The sequence below is a fragment of the Typopeltis vanoorti genome, chromosome 5, assembly GCF_054136105.1.
Source record: "Typopeltis vanoorti isolate ZY-2024b chromosome 5, IOZ_Tvanoo_1.0, whole genome shotgun sequence".
Lineage (NCBI taxonomy): Eukaryota > Metazoa > Arthropoda > Arachnida > Uropygi > Thelyphonidae > Typopeltis > Typopeltis vanoorti.
In genome coordinates this window covers 84,153,977-84,174,398 of record NC_143553.1, presented here as the reverse complement: position 1 = coordinate 84,174,398, position 20,422 = coordinate 84,153,977, and the positions used below count along the sequence as shown (strand labels likewise).

Below are 20,422 nucleotides of genomic sequence, written 5' to 3'. Positions count from 1 at the left end.
AGCAAAGCTGCAGCAGTTGCAAATAAAAAAAATATATATAATTTGATAAAGTTTGACTTGCTTCAACAAGAAAAAGAAAAACATCTACATCAGTCCAAAGTTGTCACTAATCTTTCTTCCGAAAGTCTTATCTAGCACCAAAAACAAATCTCTTAATGAGAGGCTTTAATTTTGTCTTATCTCCACAGAACATTCCAAAAGTAGACACCATAGTGCAAATTGAAAAGGGAATTTGCAATCTTCCTAGAGATTCAACAGATCTCTCTCTCTCTCTCTCTCATCTAAAGACAATTGCAAACATCCATGCCCATAGTGAAATTTGAATCTGCAGCTTGACTGGAGAGCAGATGTGCTAACCACTTGGCCAACCAAGTTAGCAAAACTTCATTATTATTATCCTAAGACCTCACGGAATCAAAGACTCATCTAGGAGATCCTTTTGTTATACACACAGTTCATCATACCATGCCTTAAATACATTCAAATTCTCTGCAGACACCACACTTTTAGGCAAGGCACTCCAATCATTCACAACTCTACATGCAAAAAAATTTCTTTTCACTCCCTTGGTTCACACCCTCCTTATACAGCCTCTAGGGGCAGGATGTTCCTTTTGTGGAGAAGCTGTGGTGATGAATTGCCTTGATGATCATGAAGATAAGTGTAATAAGGCTAGGGTCGAATGTGAATATTGCTAGTCTGAAGCAAACTATAAGGATTATGGAGACCACATAAACTTCAAGTGCCTGGTGAGATATGTGGAATGCTCCTTTTGTTAAAAATAAATTTTGTTGTTATCTCGAAAGGAGCACGAATCAAAGTGTGATTTTGTTAGATCGAAATGTTTGTATTGCAATGTTCAAGTTATATATTTCTTTTCAAATGACTATTTAATTTTACTTTACTCAACACCAGACCCTATATGTACAGCCCCTACAGGCTGTACATATAGGGTTTAGTGTTGTATCTGAATTTAGTGTTGAATCATATAGCTTCATCCTCCATTCCAAAAGCTCTACTTGTTTGAATAAATCATCTTATACTAAATAATAGGATATATAAGACTGTTTCATATTCTCTGTGTATGCTTAGATCTTTGGACCAATCTGTAGATAGTACTGACAACAATAATATAATCTATCTCTTCTCACTTTGTATGTTTCTCTCCATGTGAATTTATGCAATTTTTTATTAGTACCATTATTACCCCTGTCCTTTATCCAAATGTTGGGATCAATTTCCTATTCTGCTGCTTAGATCTCCAAAAAGAACCAGCTTTTTCCTTTTATTTCATATTGCCTGTTCTTTCTAATGACTCAAAAAATTACTATATTAGAATTTCCACAGGCAGAAAGAAATCTCCTTTTTGTCCACATTAATTCACTTGAAACTGGTTCCAATTGAAGAAATTTATGTTTAGTGTTGAATCATATAGCTTCATCCTCCATTCCAAAAGCTCTACTTGTTTGAATAAATCGTCTTATACTAAATAATAAGATGTATAAGACAGTAAAAGATAAGATCTTATTCAGCTGTTTTGGTCTTCTTAATGTTAGTTACACCATTATGTTGACATAGCGTTTCTTTAATTGCTGTGTGCTAGTTCCACTCCTTTTGCACTGATGCTTCTAATGTAGAGCGTTTACTTTCATTACTGTTGAGATTGTTAAAGTATCTGAACTTTTGCTCTTCATTCTGGTTTGCTGTTAACAAAAGAAACTTTATAACTAGATGATGGTTTTGGCCAGGACATTATTTGATTGTACTGTGATAATGGAGAAGTAGTTTAAAATAATAGATTTTTTTTTTTTTTTTTTGAAATATGTGAATCAAACCCACAAAGCTAAATTCCAATTTGCCAATCCATCTATGTTCATTCAGTATTCAAGTGCTGCTTAGTAATAGGATATATCAGAGAAAGATGAGAATTGGACAATGGGACAGAAGCTCCAGTGAATTCATGCATTTCTTATATGTTATCTGGTTGTGATTCATTTCTTCTGTCTGTCTTTCTACTTGAAAGTGACTCTCATCCCAGAAGTCTGTCTTCATATTTGATGCTAAAGAGTAGAACCATTTTTTTAGAGTTGGGAGTAATTTTATGATAATCCCATCCACAAAAGGTTGCAAACCTATAGCACATTAAATATGTACCACTGGTGAGCTAAAATATAGATACCCCTACTCTAAAGACCAAAAATGGAATTTTTGCATGTTACTTGAAGGGTCATATAGTGGTAATGAAAATTATTTACAACCTAACTTATTACTTATGCAAATCATTATTATTACTGTTATTATCATACATACCTTTTCAACAAATGAAAAATCTGAATAATTTACCAATGTTACATTTATTTTCATATATCAGATCTAAAATTCACCAGAGTAAGAATTAATAACACACTTATATGAAGTAAATAATACACAAACATATATATAAAACTTAGATTTTAATCTATTCACATAAGTACATATATAAACCTATATACATATATTTACAATTTTTTTTTAAAATTATATTTATAAATCGGTATTTACAAATATCGAAGGTCATTTTCCAACTGATACAGTTTCACCTTCAGGTCTTTCAAATTATCTGTAATGTATTTAGAACGAGTAGCTGTAGTCTGAACTACATTTAATAACTTCATGTCTTTATCTCCCTTCTCCAGCTGTATTACTGCCTGTAAATATAAAACATTGAAATATTGTACATTACACTATATTAATTCACACGTCAATTTTCATAAATGCTATTTGATAAATGAGCATATTTATATGAATTACCTCGATCAAAAAGTTCTTCTGCTTAGATGAACAATACTATAATTTAAAAAGACCTATAAAACATACAAACATATTGGAATTTGGAGTATGTCAGATGACTGAAGTTTTGATGTATTATACTTTACTATAATGGTATATCCGTTCAGGCTCATGAATTTCACTACAAAAGCTGTAAACTATCTCCTAATATAATGCCAGTATGTAAACCATAGAAGAAATTGGTAGTAAAATATATTTATTTAACATTCAATCAGTTTTGTGCAAGAACTATGGTTAATTCTTCTTCAGGAAATAATGAATTAAACAAATTGTGCAACAAGCGAGTAACGATCACAATGTTAAATACTTAAAATGCACACTTGCTATGCTGTAACATGATGGCTAGTGGTGTTGTGTGCTTCTGGTGTCTGCATGCATCAGATGTTTTATGATAAGACCAGACTTGGTGTAAGATCATGTCTTGTTTCTTGTTGCACTGTTGTGGATATTTCAACATTTTGTACAATTCTTTAAAAGTTCTGAAGTAGCAACTTAATCTATGTATAATAGATAATTTCAGTTCAATGCCAATTCTGATTTCTTTTGTTTTTCACCATGCCCATAAAATGGTATACATATTTCTCCTGACTTGCCTTGCTTGTCTGTCTTACAGAACACAAATCACAGGTACAGGCGATCTTGTAAACACCAGGTGTCTTAAGTGGCAGATAGGGAGGAGGCATAAGATTTGAAATCTTGTTGAGTGAGAAGGCAGGAGCTTTAATTCTTTGTTGACGTAGAAACTTTTAATCTTGTTAGTAAATGACCAAATGTAGGGAATAAGTACTGCTCCTCTGTAATCTTTTAGGTGGGAGATGAACTTCATCACCTAGTGTGAGACCACTATCCTGCTTATTGAAAACCTTAAGTGCTTGAAAAGGTTCCATGTTTAGTTTCTAGACCCTGCTCTTGAGACCAAAAAATACAAAAATATATAAAATTGCTTAAAAAAATAGGAAAAGTCTTTAGCCCACCCAATGTACAGGTTAGCAAATAACCTTTTGTCGGAAGGAGCAACTTTAAAAAAAAAAAAAAAATTGTGTTTTTTCTTGTTCATTTGGTGGCTTACAGAATTGCTGTAAGATTTTCTTAACAACATTCTGCTTTGTTCTTTGGGAGATGAAAGTGAGGTATTTCAGTTTACTATTCAGTTTACGGGAAGATGACTCACAGTAGAAGATAATGGTAATATTTTGAAGACTACTGTGGAAAGAGGACATCGTTTAATATAATGCCTGGTCTTAATTTCTTTTTTCTACACTGCTGGAGATTTTGCATGCTCTGTTTCTTAGTATTCATATAATGTCATTTTTTTGTGCCAGGTGATGGGATTTGATATGCAAGTACTTTTCAGTGTGAGTTGGCTTCCTGTAAACTGATTAGAGGTATTCCAACAAAACCAACTCAACTATTCAGTTTATGGGAAGCTGACACAGCAAAAAGATACTGGTAACATTTTGAAGACTTCTGTGGTAGGAGGACAGCATATAATGCCTTTATGCAAACCATATAGAACAAGTTGGCAGTATAAACGTTTATTTAATGCTTAACTAGTTTTGTGAAATAACTGCTTCACTAAATCTTTTTCTTGCCATCAAATACCTGTTTTGTTAAACTTTTCTTCTCCCATTCTGTTTAAGTGATCTTACCATCTTAGATTAGCTCTGCTTACATATTCTTTAATACTAATGCCAAGTTCCTTTCTAATAACTTCATATTTATCATGATCCTGCTATTGATGCCATTTGTTCACATCTCTAATTTTTCTCAAAACTCTAATATGTGATCTCTAGTCAAACGTTATTTTTTTTAACTCAACTCTCAGATTCATAAGATGCAATACATCAGCAGATTGGCACAATAAATGCAGGCCAAGCAATTATTATGGTGAGCAGGGGGACAACGATGACGACGAGGGAGGAAAGGGGACATGACAAGATGGAAGTGGAATTTATACAGTTGAAATTTATACTTTTTTCTACTGTGAGTCAGCTTACGTCATCACCTGAAACAGCATGTCATAGAGGGGACCAAGGATTTATGAGTGCTGAATCTGATAATAGTATCAAAACATATATCATAACCAAGGTTCTGTCTCCAAATGGAGAGAGTAACCATGCAGTCTTGTTCTGGGAAGTTCCTAAACGTGGAATTCTCTGTCAAGAAAGGATTTATGTTGAACTATAAAGCAGTAATTATGAAAGACTTAGGAGGCATCTTGGAGAAGTGCCATGGCATGAGAACCTACAAGGAAAGAACATTAGTAGTGCATGGGAAGTGGTCAGAAATTGCTTGAGAGTAGCAGTATCAGAGTGCATACCCAAGGTTGATAAGATAAACCAAGTGGATGAGTAAAGATATAAAGGAAGAGCTGCAAAAAAAAAAAAAAAAAAAAAAAAAAAAACATTGCGGAAAGAATATAAAGAAAAAAGTGATTAGCATAGCAGTACAATGTACTGCTATGCTCAAAGGATTACTTGGGCTGAAAAACACTAACAAGTAAAGATGCAATTTATTATCCCTCTTTATAACATCATGGAGCCTCCGTAGCTCAGTCAGTATATACAAAGCTCTTTGGTCGGAAAGACCTGGGTTCGATTCCCGTCCATGACGTGAGGAACTTTATCTGATCTGTTTAGACTAAAGGTGAGTTAGCTGGTCTCATATGGAGGTAGAGGTTTTTTTCACCCAGAAACTTGGGTTTTTTGTCCCTCAGAACAGGCAAAGTGGCCCCCGTGAACAGACACAGATTACAGTCATGAATACTTACGACTATATATGGAAGAGATAGGGTCCTCACCACATGTCATTATGCCCGTAGTTAACTATGAGTCACATCATGGTAGTCAACCTTCTAGATAGGAGGCGACACATGAATGGGGAATAACACTATGATTTGACTGCATCTTGACCATGCACAGATTTAGTCACTTAGATTTCTTGGGATTGAGGAGGTGGTAGAGAGGATTCAGAAACAAGTGATCAAGCTTGTGACTAGTTTTGTGGTTTGTAGCAGACCATGAACCATCAAACATCATTGTAAATGTGCACTTTCCCATTGTTATGCCTGTTTTTTTTCATTATGTACATTAACTGTTATAACCTGTTTTTCAGTTTATTCATGTATATTTCCTGATGATGTGAAAAAAAATTTTCACGAAACTAGTAGAGTGATCAATAAAAATTATTCTATCCAATCTGTTTCTTTCATGTGGAATAATACTGGAAAAAACATTCTAACTTGATTAATGAAGAATTATTTTAATAATTTCCTTGAATTATACTGTAATAATAGCATTAGTCATTAATGATAGATGGCTTTTTTATATCTAGTTTCCTGACTGAGACTAAAAAACAGCTGAAAAAAGACAATTTTGCATTACCTTTAGCAGTTGCTTTTCCAGGTCCTGTATCAACTGTCTATGATTTTTAATATCTGTTCGAAATCCTTGAATTTCTAAGCGATGATATTTATCTGCTTGTTGAATTCGAGAAGTGACCATATGGAGTTGCTGGGTTAATTTTTCTGACCGTTCCTAACATGATAAAGAACAAAGATTAAAATGACAAAATACATTAGCTATTTCAAATACTCGCTGCTTGTAAAATTAAGATTCTGCACCTTCAAATTATTTAAAAATTATTATTCAACATTAGCAAAAGAATATGTTCCAATTTTGGAATTAAAATGTATTATACTCGATACATTTTGGAATATAATAATACAATAATAACATCTGAAAATCTATCAATGAGGTGATCATTATACTGCCAACTGATGAGAGTGATCACATAATTTTGAGTTGGCAGATGACAATGCATGCAAGTGCTTTGAATCAAATGGGATATCATATGTGAAACTATAAGGCAGATGATAAGCTAAGGTGGTATTAGACAGTATGAAGGAAGTCAAAGTATCTGAAGTATCTGTTTGACTGCATCCCTTGAGTTAGGAGAAAAAAAAACATGAGAGTTAAATGCATAAATGACACTTTACAGCAAGAACTACATAAAAAGAGGATGCCGTGAATCTGATATTGTGGGAAGAATGATGATAAGGATCAGGAGTAGCATAAAGAACAGACAAGGAGAGCAAAAGCTATGGTAAGGAAGGAAGGAAGGCAAAATCTGATTATGAAAAGTAATTAACTAAAGAGGAGACTAAAAGAAATGGATCTCTAGCAAGTAAAAAGACTATTGGTGAAGAACCTTCGTGAATGAGGATGTGGGAAAATATCAGATGCACTAGAAATAGTGCATCTAACATTTTGTTAAGGGTTCACTTTAGTACCGTATAGAGAGATTCAGGCAAATCCATTAACTCTCTGGATTTGAAAGGAGGTGGAATGAAAGAATGCCATTGTAAGAGATTCATCCAAATACAGCTTAGACTGGATGGGGTATTGGCAGAGCTGCTGAAGAATGCGCAAGAAACATGTGGAAAGGCTTGTGTGTTCACAGTACATGTTATTTATTTTCATGGTATAAATGACAATACAGAATGATAAGAATATAATATTTATTAACTTATTTGCTGATATTATCCAGCATCTTCAGAGAGCAAAAACAGTTTGTCACAATATGTGAAACAACAATTTGGTATAACAGTGGGACTAATTAAAAAAATTGTGACAGACAACACAAGGAACTAAAGTCCTAATTTGGTGCCATCTATGTTGAAAAAAGTGAGAAAACAAACATTAATTAGATCTTAAAATGACTGTCTCCCAGATTTTTGGTAAATTTATACGGCCATACTTGTTGAGGTTTGGAGTATGTTTTAAAGCTTCTGTTGATTCCAAAAACAATATCTCTGACTGAGTTGTGTAGCATTTTTGTTTTTCTCCAATTGATCCTGTGTGAAATGGTAATAACAATAGTGCCAGATGTATTTTTTATGTTCACCAAAGTGGATGTCAACAGTTCTTCCTGTCTGTCCATAGTAAGCCCAGTCACAAGAACAGGGCACTTCATAAACTATGTGATATGAACTATATGGATCATAAACTATATGGATGTGATAAAGAAGAGAGTTTGTCCTTAGGTGAACGAATTTGTTTTCTCTCCATGTAAAATAGAAGATGGTGTTAATGACTAGAGCATGTCCTGAACAGAAAAAATCCTGCAGGAACTCAGCAATATTAGCTTCCTCTGTTCTCAAGTTTCCCAAAACATTTTCCCAAAATATGCCAGCCTGGTTGGCCAAGTGGTTAGCGTATCGGCTCTCCCCAACCAAAAGACAGTGGGTTCGAATCCCACCTGGGCATGGATGTTTGTGATTGTCTGTGAAAATACTAGTGGTGGTGGTGAGAGCAGATAGCACTGGTGTAGTTGCAGTTCATTGTAGTCGATGGATTGAGTGGTGGAGACAGAGTTGTGGAGTGGATGCCCTCCCTCGATGAGTCTTTGGATTACCAGGAGGTGTTGCGTAATAATAATTATAATTTCTGTGTGTCTGATATTCATTTCTTACTCTGTTTCATTTAACAGTCTTTCAAAATAATTAATCCAGACATAAGAAATATCTTTGTTTTTGTTCAGTGTTATAATCTCTGATTTCAAGTTACAGAAGGCATCTACAACAACTTGCAGATGCCTTCTGTAATTGAAATCGAAATGGAGAAATTGAAAAATTTCTCCATTTTTTCTTTAGCAGAACCTTCTGTGGGACCATAGACACAGACAAGTTTTATTGTCTTACTCTCAATTTTGATGTTTGCCCACATTACTCTATTTGATACTGCTTGCCACTAAGAATATCCAGGGTGATCAAAATGAAAGTATCCCTGTTTAAGGACTTGTGGAGCATCACCCAGTGATACAAATGCTGAAAAACTTTGCAGAAATACACTGTGCATCATGTGGAAGCATATATCTGAAATAAAAAAAAAAGTAGTTCCAAAATTCAACACCAGGGGCACCGTATGATGTACTGAATGTAGGTGTGGGTAATTTTTCTGCACGTGTAAGAATGAGAAAAGAAAGAAGCAAAAATAACACATTTTTATTCACTTCCATTATGCATTCATGGGCTGTACTGCCCTTTCTGGTATGCCACAAACTATATGCTTTGTATAGTGTATTCAATAGCAGAACACAGCTGGTTGGGACTGATGTTGCATGCATACTGCATTATGCTCTTTCAGCACCATCAAGTTATTATTATGGGCAACTCCAGGGAGTCCTTAGACTCATCAAGGAAGGCCCCAAATCATGTTCATCTATTCACTATTCGACATTCATACAGTATCTATCATACCTTGCCTTAAATTCATTCACTGTCACAGCACCCACTACAAACTCTAGCAGCTTATTCCACTCATTCAGCACACTAAAAGTAAAGAACCCAGCTCTAACACCCTTACTAACCACACTCTTGCCCAGCTTCCATGGATGTCCCCTAGTCCTCCCACTACCAGCCTGTTCTCAAAAATATCTTCTGAATTAATTTTATAGAAACCCTTCAGCAATTTGAATGTCCAAATCATATCTCCCCTCCTCTGCCTATCAACCAATTTTTGCAACCCACAAATCCTCAACCTGTTCTCATAAGGTTCATTGCACAGACCTGCTATCATTTTGGTCGCTCACTTCTGGATCCTCTCAACCTCCTATCCATCAAGAAGAAACCTAGGTGACCAAATCTGAGCACAGTAATTGAGATGGGGTCTTATCAAGGCTCGATACAGAGGAACAATAACATGCTTATCTCTGCTCATCAAAGTATTCTTCAGCAACCAAATGATTTGATGAGCTGATTTGGCCACTTTTGCAAAGTGACCCCTAAACTTCAACTCTTTATCCACCAACACTCCTAAATCTCTTGCCTCATCAATTTCCTGGAGTACAGTTCCAACAATGTAGTAAACTGCTGCTAATCATTTCACCCCAAAATGTATAACCTTACATTTTGCCACATTAAATTGACATCCATTCTCCTCAGCCCAGACCTCCAATCTATCCAAATCATCCTGCAAAATTTTGACATCATGTGCATTCACTATTGCTCTACCCAACTTTGCATCATCAGCAAACAAATGAACAGTTCCTCTCAGATCCTTGTGGCACACCACTAGTCACAGGCCATCTTTTGGACTCTACTCCTGAATAAACCACTCTCTGATATCTCTCCATCAACCACCCTCCTATCCATCCCCATATGCTGCAATTTACTGATTAGAATTCCATATGGTATCCTGTCAAAGATTCTACTGGACTTTAGCAAGGTCCAGTAGAATCACCGTAAACCCATTACCCTTATCCAGTTCAGTCATCACTGTGTTATAATATGTGAGCAAGTTACTGAGGCATGCTCTACCCTTCACAAAACCATGCTGTCCCCGATACAGTATCCCATTTTCATCTATCCAATCTTGTATTTTCCTCTTGACTATTTTCTCCAAGACCTTGATAACAATTCCTGTTATGCTGATTGGCCAGTAATTTTCAACAGCAGCCTTGGAACCACCTTTATGCAGCGGAACTATTTTCTCCTCTTTCCACCCCCTAGGGACTGACCCATACCTGAGGCTCAAATTAAACAAAATGGTCAAAGCACTGACAATTCTTTAGCCGCTTCACGTACGACATGAGCTGGTATACTATCCAATCCCACAGATGTATTGATATTGAGGTTCTGTAATAGACTATTTACCTCTACTTCATTCATCACAATTCCAGTATAAGCTGTTGGTTCTTCCATTCCTGCAATGTCACCACCTGGATGATATACTCTTGCAAAGTGCTCGCTCAATAATTCCACTATATCGACTGATTCGGTTACCTCCTTACCCTCAGCATTTTTTAAAATCATTCTGCCATGAATTTTTTTCCTTTTACTTGCAACATATTGAAAAACTTTGGGATTCTCTTTGGCCTGCATAGCCAATATTCTTTAATAATCCGCTTTTGCTTTTCTTACCATCCTTGTTACCTTTCTGGCCTAAGCTTTATACTGTTCCTGCACCTGCTGGTCACCTTTCTCCTTAAATTCCCTCCACAATTGTTTCTTTTTTTGCAGCTCAAGCTTAATGGTGTTATTCATCCATTTAACCCCTACTTGATTTATTATTCGGGTTCTTGGTATACAGTCAACCATTGCCTCCTGCAAACACTTCTTAACCACCTCCCATGCACTATCAACATCGAGCTCTTGCAGTTTTACATGCCATGGCACTGAGCCAAGCACACTCCTAAGCTTGTCATACTTACCAGCCCGGTAATTCTACATGTACCCTGTCTTAATTGTAAATTCCACTCCTTTAGCCACCAACCAAGTCATGACCTTATGATCACTCTCACCAATTGGTGGCAACATGGTCATGTTCGATACAGCCAGATTCTCAGATGCGATTACTAGGTTAAGCACTCTCTGTCCCCCTAGTATTTTCCATTACATGCTGTCGCAGATAGTTGTCCCTTAATAACCGCATAAAATCCAATTCCTTCCTCCCATGTGCCCTCTCCTCCTTCCAGTCAATGTTACCATAATTGAAATCCCCCATAATAATTACCCTTCTTCCACTCATTTCTTCTATTTGCCTATGCATACTATCCCCACCATCTATTCCATCTCCTGGTCTATAGCAGCACCCAATTGTATATTTTGTTCTGCTAGCTTCTATCTCACACAAAATAGCCTCAAATGTGCTATTTTCTCTATCCTGCAGTTCAACTTCTATACTCCTTGGCTGCAACTCATCAGCTATCATCAATAACACTCCCCCCCTTTTTTATTCTCCCTGCTCCTGAACATGCTATACCCGTCACATTCAATCCAACTAGCTTTATCATCTTCTGTCAGCCATGTTTCACTAATACCAACAACCTGTGGCCTGGACGTGCCAATCAAGGCCAAAAACTCCTCCTCCTTGTTCCTAATACTCCTGGCATTAGTGTACATGAATTGCAGAAGCCTGTTAGTCCTATCCCTACTTTGATGCCTTATACTAACTATCCCATTCTGATTTGTTGTCCTTCATACTCGCTCGGGCATATTATACTCATTCATACATTCAACTGTCTCCCTCAAGTCTGCATATCTACTCCCCCACCCCCCTTAATAAATCTAGTTTCCCTGAATCTGTACATCCACTTCATTCATCAACACTTTTTCAAGCCTCCATACACCAAATCCATTCAAATGTAAACCATCCATCTTATATAAATCCTTTTGCCCATCGAACTCACTCCACACATCCACAAATTGCACTCCATGCATAACCCGCGCATAAAGTCACTAGCAATTATGGTCCTCCTTCTAAACACTTCACTGTCATACCGCGGAAAAATACTCATCATCCTAACTCTCTCACTCTTCTCTTTTGCTACCTCAAGTAATTCCCTCGCATCCTCTGTCATTTCCATTTTGTCTTCTTTCAAATCATTTGTTCCTGCACAACTATCATTTCTTTCACTCTCTGTTTTTGCGCTCTAATAGACTCGCTGACATCCTTTATGTTTGCACCTGGTTGGTATGATTTCGTCAAACTCTCAACTATCACGCCTCTTAATAATGAATCTCTGTACAGCACTTGCTCCTTCATTTTGTTTACGTTTACAAACGTTCTCTTATTTTTCGTATCAGACTTTCGCTGTTTATTAGTTGGTACGTTCGGTACACATTTTTGCATATGCTCCAGTTGCCGTTTTGCTCTATGTATCACTCCGCTCAACCGTGCGATCTCACTACTTGCATCTATCTCACCATTTTCATTATCATTTAAATCATCCATTCGTTCTGTATTTTTACCTTCATTTACACTTTCAACATCACTCTCACACCTATCTGGTACTACCTCGCAATTTCTTATCACATCACTATTTTCTATATTCTGACTTTCATTAACGATATCACTCTCGCCACTCGAAACACGCTTTAGATCCTCATTCTCCTTACACTTTCTGCACATATTTACTCCACTATCACCATCTAACCAGACTCCAACGCTCTACGCAAAGCATACATCTCACAGACAGCACATTGCATAAACTCTTTTATATCGAAATTCTTAAACAAACATGACGAACTTGCCGCCATGTGGACGCTATTGATTGTATCTTAAATCTTATTAGGATGATCCCTATAAACCCTGTCTTTGAGAAATCTCCAGAGCCAGAAGTTACAGGGGGATCAGATCAGGTGAATGAAGTGGCCATGTAGTGGGAAACATGCTGTTTTTAACGCGAGTAGGCTTCCATGAAATGTTCTCGAAGAACCTCCTGTATGGAGGGACCCCATCTTGCATGTGGCAAAACAAAATTGTTTAACATATCGCAATACCTTTGGGCAGTAACTCAGCAAGTCACAGGACCCAAATGTCCTCAAAGAAGAATGGTCCAATGATAAATGAACTGTCCACTCACACCAGACAGTAAATTTGAGTGAATGCAAAGGAATTTGTTGGAATGCATGTTGTTTTTTGCATAGTTCATACCCTGCAATTGTGGGTATTCACAGCTCTGTTCAGGTGAAAGTGAGCCTCATCTCCCCCACAAAAATCATCCAAGGACATGCAATGTCCAACTCTACTCGAGCAAGGAATGTTAAAGCAAATGTCAGTCGATGTTCAAAGTCCTGCAGGTGCAACTCCTGTGTCAGGGTTATCTTGAATGGGTAGAAATGCAGAATCTTTCATAGAATTTTCCAGACAGTTGATACATATGTGCACTGCAGGAACCATGCTGTTATTCATGGCCTGCTCCACAACAGCAATAGCAACTTCATTCACTTGTTGTGAACTGATTGGTTTGCAACCAATGCCAGGTCTAACTCCCAACAATCTCATTTCTTCAGAATGATTAATCATTTGTTGCAGAGCACGTGGAGATAGTGGACCCTGCCAACATTTGTTCAGATGACGAAATTTGCAGATTGCAGCAACAGCAGTGCATTTGTTAAGGTAGTACAGCTTCATGCGCAAAGCACATTGCATGATATATAAAGTTCCTAAAGTCACCCTGGTGGTGAATTTTGGAACTATTTTCTCAGATATCACTTCCACTTGATGCATAATGTATTCCTGCAAAGCTTTGCAGCATTTGGATCACTGGATGGTGCTCCACAAGATCTTAAACAGGGATACTTTAATTTTGACCTGTATGTCTCATACTCTTCAAATTAATGGATGCTACTCATGGTTATTGTAAAACAGAAGCACTTCCACTGAAGAGATTACTGTTTTACAGTACATTACAGTACAACTCAGCTACATCATCTCCTCAGATGTAGCTGAGTTGTTAGGGCTTACTGAATGGCTGGAATGAAGTAATTAATAAATGCTACAACCAAGTCTCACTACAGCAAACTCACAGGAATCAAAGAAATAATTTTTTTATAGTGCATTTCCTTCAGTAAAGGTTTGACGATACCAGGACTTTTTAATAGTTTCAGTATAGATTCCATAATATTTGCCATCTTCATGATATTTATTTTCTATATTCTTAACAGGGGTGCTTAAGAGTCAAAGCTGTATAACTGAAAGGAAACATCCACATAGTCTTTAAAGGAATGCAGAGAACAGACCATGGCTTTTGACCTAATGTCCAATTCTCACCTCCTCGTGGTGCACCCTGTTAGGTATCTATCTGGATACTGAACGAAAGAGGGTGGGCTGGCAATTTGGGATTTAGCCATCCAAAATGTATTCTTATTGGTTAAAACCAATAAGATAAATAATGTAAAAAAAAAAGATGGTAAAACATGCCAGAATTTCATATTGGCTGGGGCGTCGCCTAGTTAAACAAGGCCCTGTTGTTTTTGCAGGAAACCAGGGCAAACAGCAAAAAGTCAGATACTGGAACAAATCCCGAAACACATCCCAACTCAACATTACCAGAGTTTAAGATCAGTACTATCAACATAAGAAGCCTGAATGGCAAAGAAATGGAGCTAGCTGAGGAATTGGAAAAGTACCAGAACAACACAACAGGGGTGACAAACAAAAAAGACAAAAGCAGGTCAGATCTTTCTAAGCAATAAATACAAAATGCTATATTCAGGCAATAACAATCAGGAAAAAGGAGTAGCTATAGTATTCAACACAGTAGAGCTACAGTAGAGCAATGTGTAGACAAATATCAGAATGGGGAACTAGACAATGAGACTTATTTGAGCTTATATGGTCCCACAGAAGGTTCTATCAAGGAAGAAATAGAGGAATTTTTTGAGGCAGTAGAGAGGGCAGCTGGTTCAATGAAAAAGGAAAAGTTGGTCCTTGTTGAAAATCTAAACAGCAGAGTAGGAAATGATTACTACAAACATAGAAATGTTTGGGAAAATTTGCAGAAAAGCGATGGTAAATGCCTGCTGGATATCATTCAGAATGTGGATTAGTAATTACTAACAACGTTTCAACATAAAAAAGTGCAAAAATTTACATGTAGAGAAGATGCAAGAAACAAAATAAGTCTCACTGACTATGTTATAGATGATAGCGAAGTTTTCTCACTGGTTCAGGACAGGAGTATACAGAGGATTTGAAATAGTAGCTGATTGTTAACTATTTAGTTTAGAGCAGGATAAAAATGAGTCTCATATTGAAAAGAAGAGTGTGTAAGAAAGTTTTAAAATGAAAAAACAAGGTTGAGCAGCTTTCAGAGGTGAACTGAAGACTCAGCTGAAAATCCTGAAGGCAAATCCAGCACAAGTCTAGTTGATTCTTCCAGAGAGGCATGTGGTCAGGTTGTCTGTAAAGATTGAAAAATCAGAACTCCATGGTGGATTCAGGAAGTTAAAGGGGCAGTCAAGGAAAAGAAAAAAGCATATAGGAAGTTCCTAGCAAGTAAGTCAGCTTGTGCTCTTAGGGAATACAGAGAAAAATATAGGAAAGCAAAGCACTGTGTAAAACTATCTAAACAAAAGTCATGGGAAGACTTTGGTAAAACATAGAAAATAAATATCAAGAAGGTGGCAAAATATTCTGGAGACTAGTGAAAAACTAAGAAATGGAGGAATAAGTACTCTAAAAGGAACCAGAGAGGATAAAGGTGATAGGAAAACTGAAAATAAAGATATTCAAGCTGTCTGGAGTAATTACTTGAAAGACTACTAAATGAAACAAGCAGCATCAGCACGATGGTAGAAAACTCCCAACAGGAATGCAGTCAGGAATACATATCCATACTTGAAGTCAAAAAAGCCATCAAAAACCAGAAATGTGGAAAGGCATCTGGAGTAGATGATATTTGACCAGAAATACTCAAGTATGGAGGTATAAAAGTTTTGCGGTGGCTGGCTGCACTGCATAATTCAGAAGGCCTGGTCAGAGGTTCGAATTTCAGATGACTGGAGCAAAGCTCTCATAGTACTCATCTGTAAAAAGGGAAATAAAACTGAATGTGAGAATTACAGAGGTATTTCCCTTGTTCTGGTAAGATTTATGCAAGCATACTTGAGAAACAACTAAAAATAAAATGGTGGAAAGGAAGCCTGGTGAAGAATAAGCTGGATTCTGGCTGAATAGTTTGTCAGAATCATATTTTCACTTTAAGACAGATTGTTGAGAAATCTTGGGAATATAACAAGGATTTATTTAAGTTTTGTTGATCTCAAAAACGCATGTGAAAAGGTGCTAAGATGAAAGCTCTTCAATATACTGCAGTTATATAATACTGTATATAATATATTTAGTAAAATATAGTATATTTTGTACATAGTTATATACAAAATATATACAGTGGAACTGCGATTGTCGAACGCCTCTGTTCTCGAACAATTCGGTTCCTGAACATATTTTCCGAATAAAAAATGCCCCGGTTTCTGAACAGACAAATGGCAACCACGTGCTCTGTGTGCTGAGCTGTAAGGCGGGAAAGAGGCAGCCAGGCGGCAGCCTTCGTTCAGTGCAGACACCTGCTCAAATTTGCAATGAGTTTTCTTGATTTTCTTTATGTTTTTTTTTTTTCATAAATTATTATTAATTAAGCCACCATGGGACCGCAGAAGAATAGTGATAGCAGCAAAGCGAAAAGAAAAGTTGCTAGAACCATCACGATAGAGATGAAAAAAGAAATCATATCCAAACACGAAAATGGCGATCGTGTCTTGGATCTTGCTATGCAGTTCGGTATGGCGAAATCAATGATGTACAATACTCAAAAATAAAGAAGAGATCAATTTTCGTGTATATTTTATCTATTTATTATGTTTCTTCTTTTTATGTACGATTTTATGCACTTTCATTATGTTTGTATATGATCTTATGTATGAAGTACTGTTGTAAAGGTTTAAATAAACAATCATATGGGGTTCGGGAATGGATTAATCCATTTTACATCAATTCTTATGAAAAAAATGGTTTCAGTTTTCGAACAACTCAGTTTCCAAACAGCCTTCGGGAACGAATTAAGTTCGACAACCGAGGTTCCACTGTAGTTGTTTGAGAGAAGCAAAGCTAGCAAAACAAGTGTTTAATGGTAGGAAACTAAGATCTAAGTGGATTGATGCATTTAGTAGTGCTTTGAAGACCGTGTTGAAATGTAACCACATTGCAGATCTGACAAATAACAGATTAATCTGGAACTACTACTAATAGGAAGATAATAATAAGAACACAAACTTAATCCTGCACTATTATAATCTTCTTCTCCTGCAGCTTTTCCCACTTAAGTAGGGTTGCTGTTTGTAGTGAGTCTCCTCCACAACTTCCTGTGTTGGGCTGTAGCCATATCCAAGTTCTTCATCCTCAAGTCCTCCTCTACTATCTCCTCTTTGGTCACCAGCACTTCCTCCTCCTCCCCTGCACATCCATTTGCATGACCTTTCTTCCCACATACTCTTCCTTCCTACTCATCACATGACCTAACCATCTCAACCTTGCCTCCTGTATCTTTGCTCCTAAGTTTGTATCTTTCACGGTTCCCCTTACATAGTCATTTCTCAGATGATCCTTTCTGGTCACACCGCACATCCACCTAAACATTCTCATCTCTGCCACCTCCATACTGCTGATGTTATTTTTCCTCGTGGCCACGGTTTCCATAGCATACATCATAACTGGTCTCACTACTGTCCTGTAGATTTTGCCTTTTAGATTGATCGGCATCCTCTTATCGCATAGCACTCCAGCCATCTCTCTCTCTCCAGTTCCTCAATTCTGCAGCTCACTTCCTTCTCAGCCTCACCATCCTCTTTCACTGTTGAACCTAAGTATCTAAAGTCACTGACCTTCCTGATGACATTTCCTTCCAGCTCCAGATGTCTCCTGGCTGCCATCCACTTTGCAACACACACATATACTATGTCTTACTTCTGCTCAGTCTCATACCTCTCTCTTCCAGTACTTTCTTCCACCTTTCCAGTTTAGCTGCCACTTCTTCTCTTGATTCTGTACACAGCACAGTCCGAGGTGCATCTTTCTCACCACCTCCATCACAATATTAAACAGAAACAGACTTAATGCTGACCCTTGATGCAAGCCAACTGTCACTGGAAAACTTTGTCTCTCCAGTCTGAACTCTTGTCTTCACATTTCTGTACATATCCTGCACCAGCCTGATATAATTCTTTGGCACCTTAAAAGCCCTTCAAAGTATATTCTTCATCTGTTTCTTATATCCACATCCCTCCTTAATACACTTCCTCCAGAGTCAATGATCTGCCTCACATGTACGATGTCCTTTGATGCCTTATTTCTACATTTTGCCAATCAATAAATCTTTCTCTGTCCTTCCTTTGTTTCTAATTGATCATAAAGGTCACGATATGCCATAATCTTCTCTTGTGCAACAACTCGCTTGGCTTCTCGCTTTTTCTCTTTGTACTCCTCTCTGTCCTTTTCCACTTTTGACTTGTCCCACTTCTGCTTTGCCTTCCTCTTAGCCGTCACTGCTTCTCGTACATTATTATTCCACCACCAACCCTCCTTCTGCTCTCTCTAATCTTTCCAGATGTTTCACCAAGCACCTCAATTGCACAGCTTAGAATTACTTTTGAATTATGTCTCCACCAGTCTTGTACACTTTCTAGTCCATCCGAAATCCTCTCTAACACCTTCTCCCTAAAACGGTTCCTCACACTCTCTTTTTTTAAGCGAAACCACTTAATTTTCTTCCTCCCATGGCTTCCAAAGGTTCTTATCTTCGACTTTATTTTAAAGTCTGCACACAGCAACCAGTGTTGCTGTGCCACTTGATCTGTTGGGATTACCTTACAATTTGTTACTGCCTTAAGATGTTTTCTTCTAGTCAAAATGTAGTCAATCTGTGAATTATTGTTGCCACTTCTAAATACTATCAAATGCTCTTCTCTCTTACAGAAAAAGAAGTTCACAATTGCCAGATCAAACGCTACTGCAAAGTCCAAAATCTTCTCTCCTTCCTGGTTCATCATTTCCACTCCATGGCCACCATGCACCCTTTCACAGTCCCTATTCTGTCTCCCTATGTCCATTCAGTCTCCTCCGACAATCACCATCTGGTTTTCTTCCAGTTCCCTCATTTCTTCATCTAGCACGTTCCAGAATTCATCTTGCTCTTCTGCTGTACAGCCAACTTGTGGGGAGTACACACACATAAGACGACCAGTTGCTCTTCTCCAAGACCCTGTTTCATTCGCACGATCCTGTCGTTCCTCCTACCCACTTCCAGTACTTTGCCCTTCATTCTGCCACACACCACAATTATGAAACCATTTCTTCCCTCTTTATTTGCTCCAGAGAAGAACAATTTATACCCCTCTCCTAGTTCCTTCGCCTCCCCCCCCCCTTCCACCTTGTCTCCTGCATGCATAAAATGTCCAACTTCCTCTTCCTCATCATGTCTGCCACCTCTCTTCCCCTTCCAGTCATGCTTCCAACATTCAACGTTCCCACTCACAACATTCTCTCCACTTGCTGGGCTCGCTTCTTTATGGGGTAGCCCTCGTCCACTTCTTGCAGTTGTAGAATGTTATGGCAGTGTGCTTAAGGGATATGCCCTAGCCCTTGTGTCACTTTCTTTTTAACTCATTTGATCATAGCTAGAGTTGGCAGTGAAGTTTTATGACTGTATGCCCTTCATGACACCAACCCTAGCCATTTACCGGGCTTGGGACCGGCACTTATTGGGGCTAGCTTGCCCCCTTCGGTGACTGTAATAGGCGAAATGACATAGCAAGATAGGAAAGATTCACCCCGAGCCATCGAATACTCTAATAGCATTGGAGTAAGAAGCAAGAAGAGAAGAAAGAAGCAATAATTAAAGAATTTTATAGAGCTGTCTGAAGCAAAAGTGTTGCCTGTATCCCTTGAAATGGATAAAATTGAGTATCATGTAGTTATAAAATTCTTTGTAAAAGAAGGTTTAACACCAAAAGAAATTCATTCAAAATTCATAAAAGTTTATGAGCACTCTTTTCCTTTGTTTTCAACAATTAAGAAATGGGCTGCCAAGTTTAAATGTGGCCGTACCAGCCTTGAAGATGATCCACATGAAGGACGTCCATAAAGTGTAACAACACCAGAAATCATCGATTAAGTGCACTGGATGACCGGCGAGTCAAAGTGAATCAAATTGTTGAGACTATAGGCATTCCAAAAGCATGTGTAGGATGATATATTTTGCATGAAGAATTGCAATAACGAAAAAGCTTTGCACAAGATTGGTGCTGCGCTTG

At 37.5% G+C, this 20,422-nt stretch overlaps 1 protein-coding gene across 1 annotated transcript in view; it reads right to left on the bottom strand.

Moving 5' to 3' along the window:
- Positions 1-2,537: 2,537 nt before the first annotated feature.
- The window catches only part of LOC150106607 (coiled-coil domain-containing protein 77-like), a 183,495-nt gene continuing 165,610 nt past the window's right edge, over positions 2,538-20,422 (bottom strand). The window contains exons 9-10 of the mRNA XM_090393440.1: positions 6,213-6,365; positions 2,538-2,687 (exon numbers count right to left, since the gene is read on the bottom strand). Of these exons, the coding sequence (XP_090249566.1) occupies positions 2,538-2,687; positions 6,213-6,365 (303 nt within the window). The remainder of the gene's footprint in view (positions 2,688-6,212; positions 6,366-20,422) is intronic.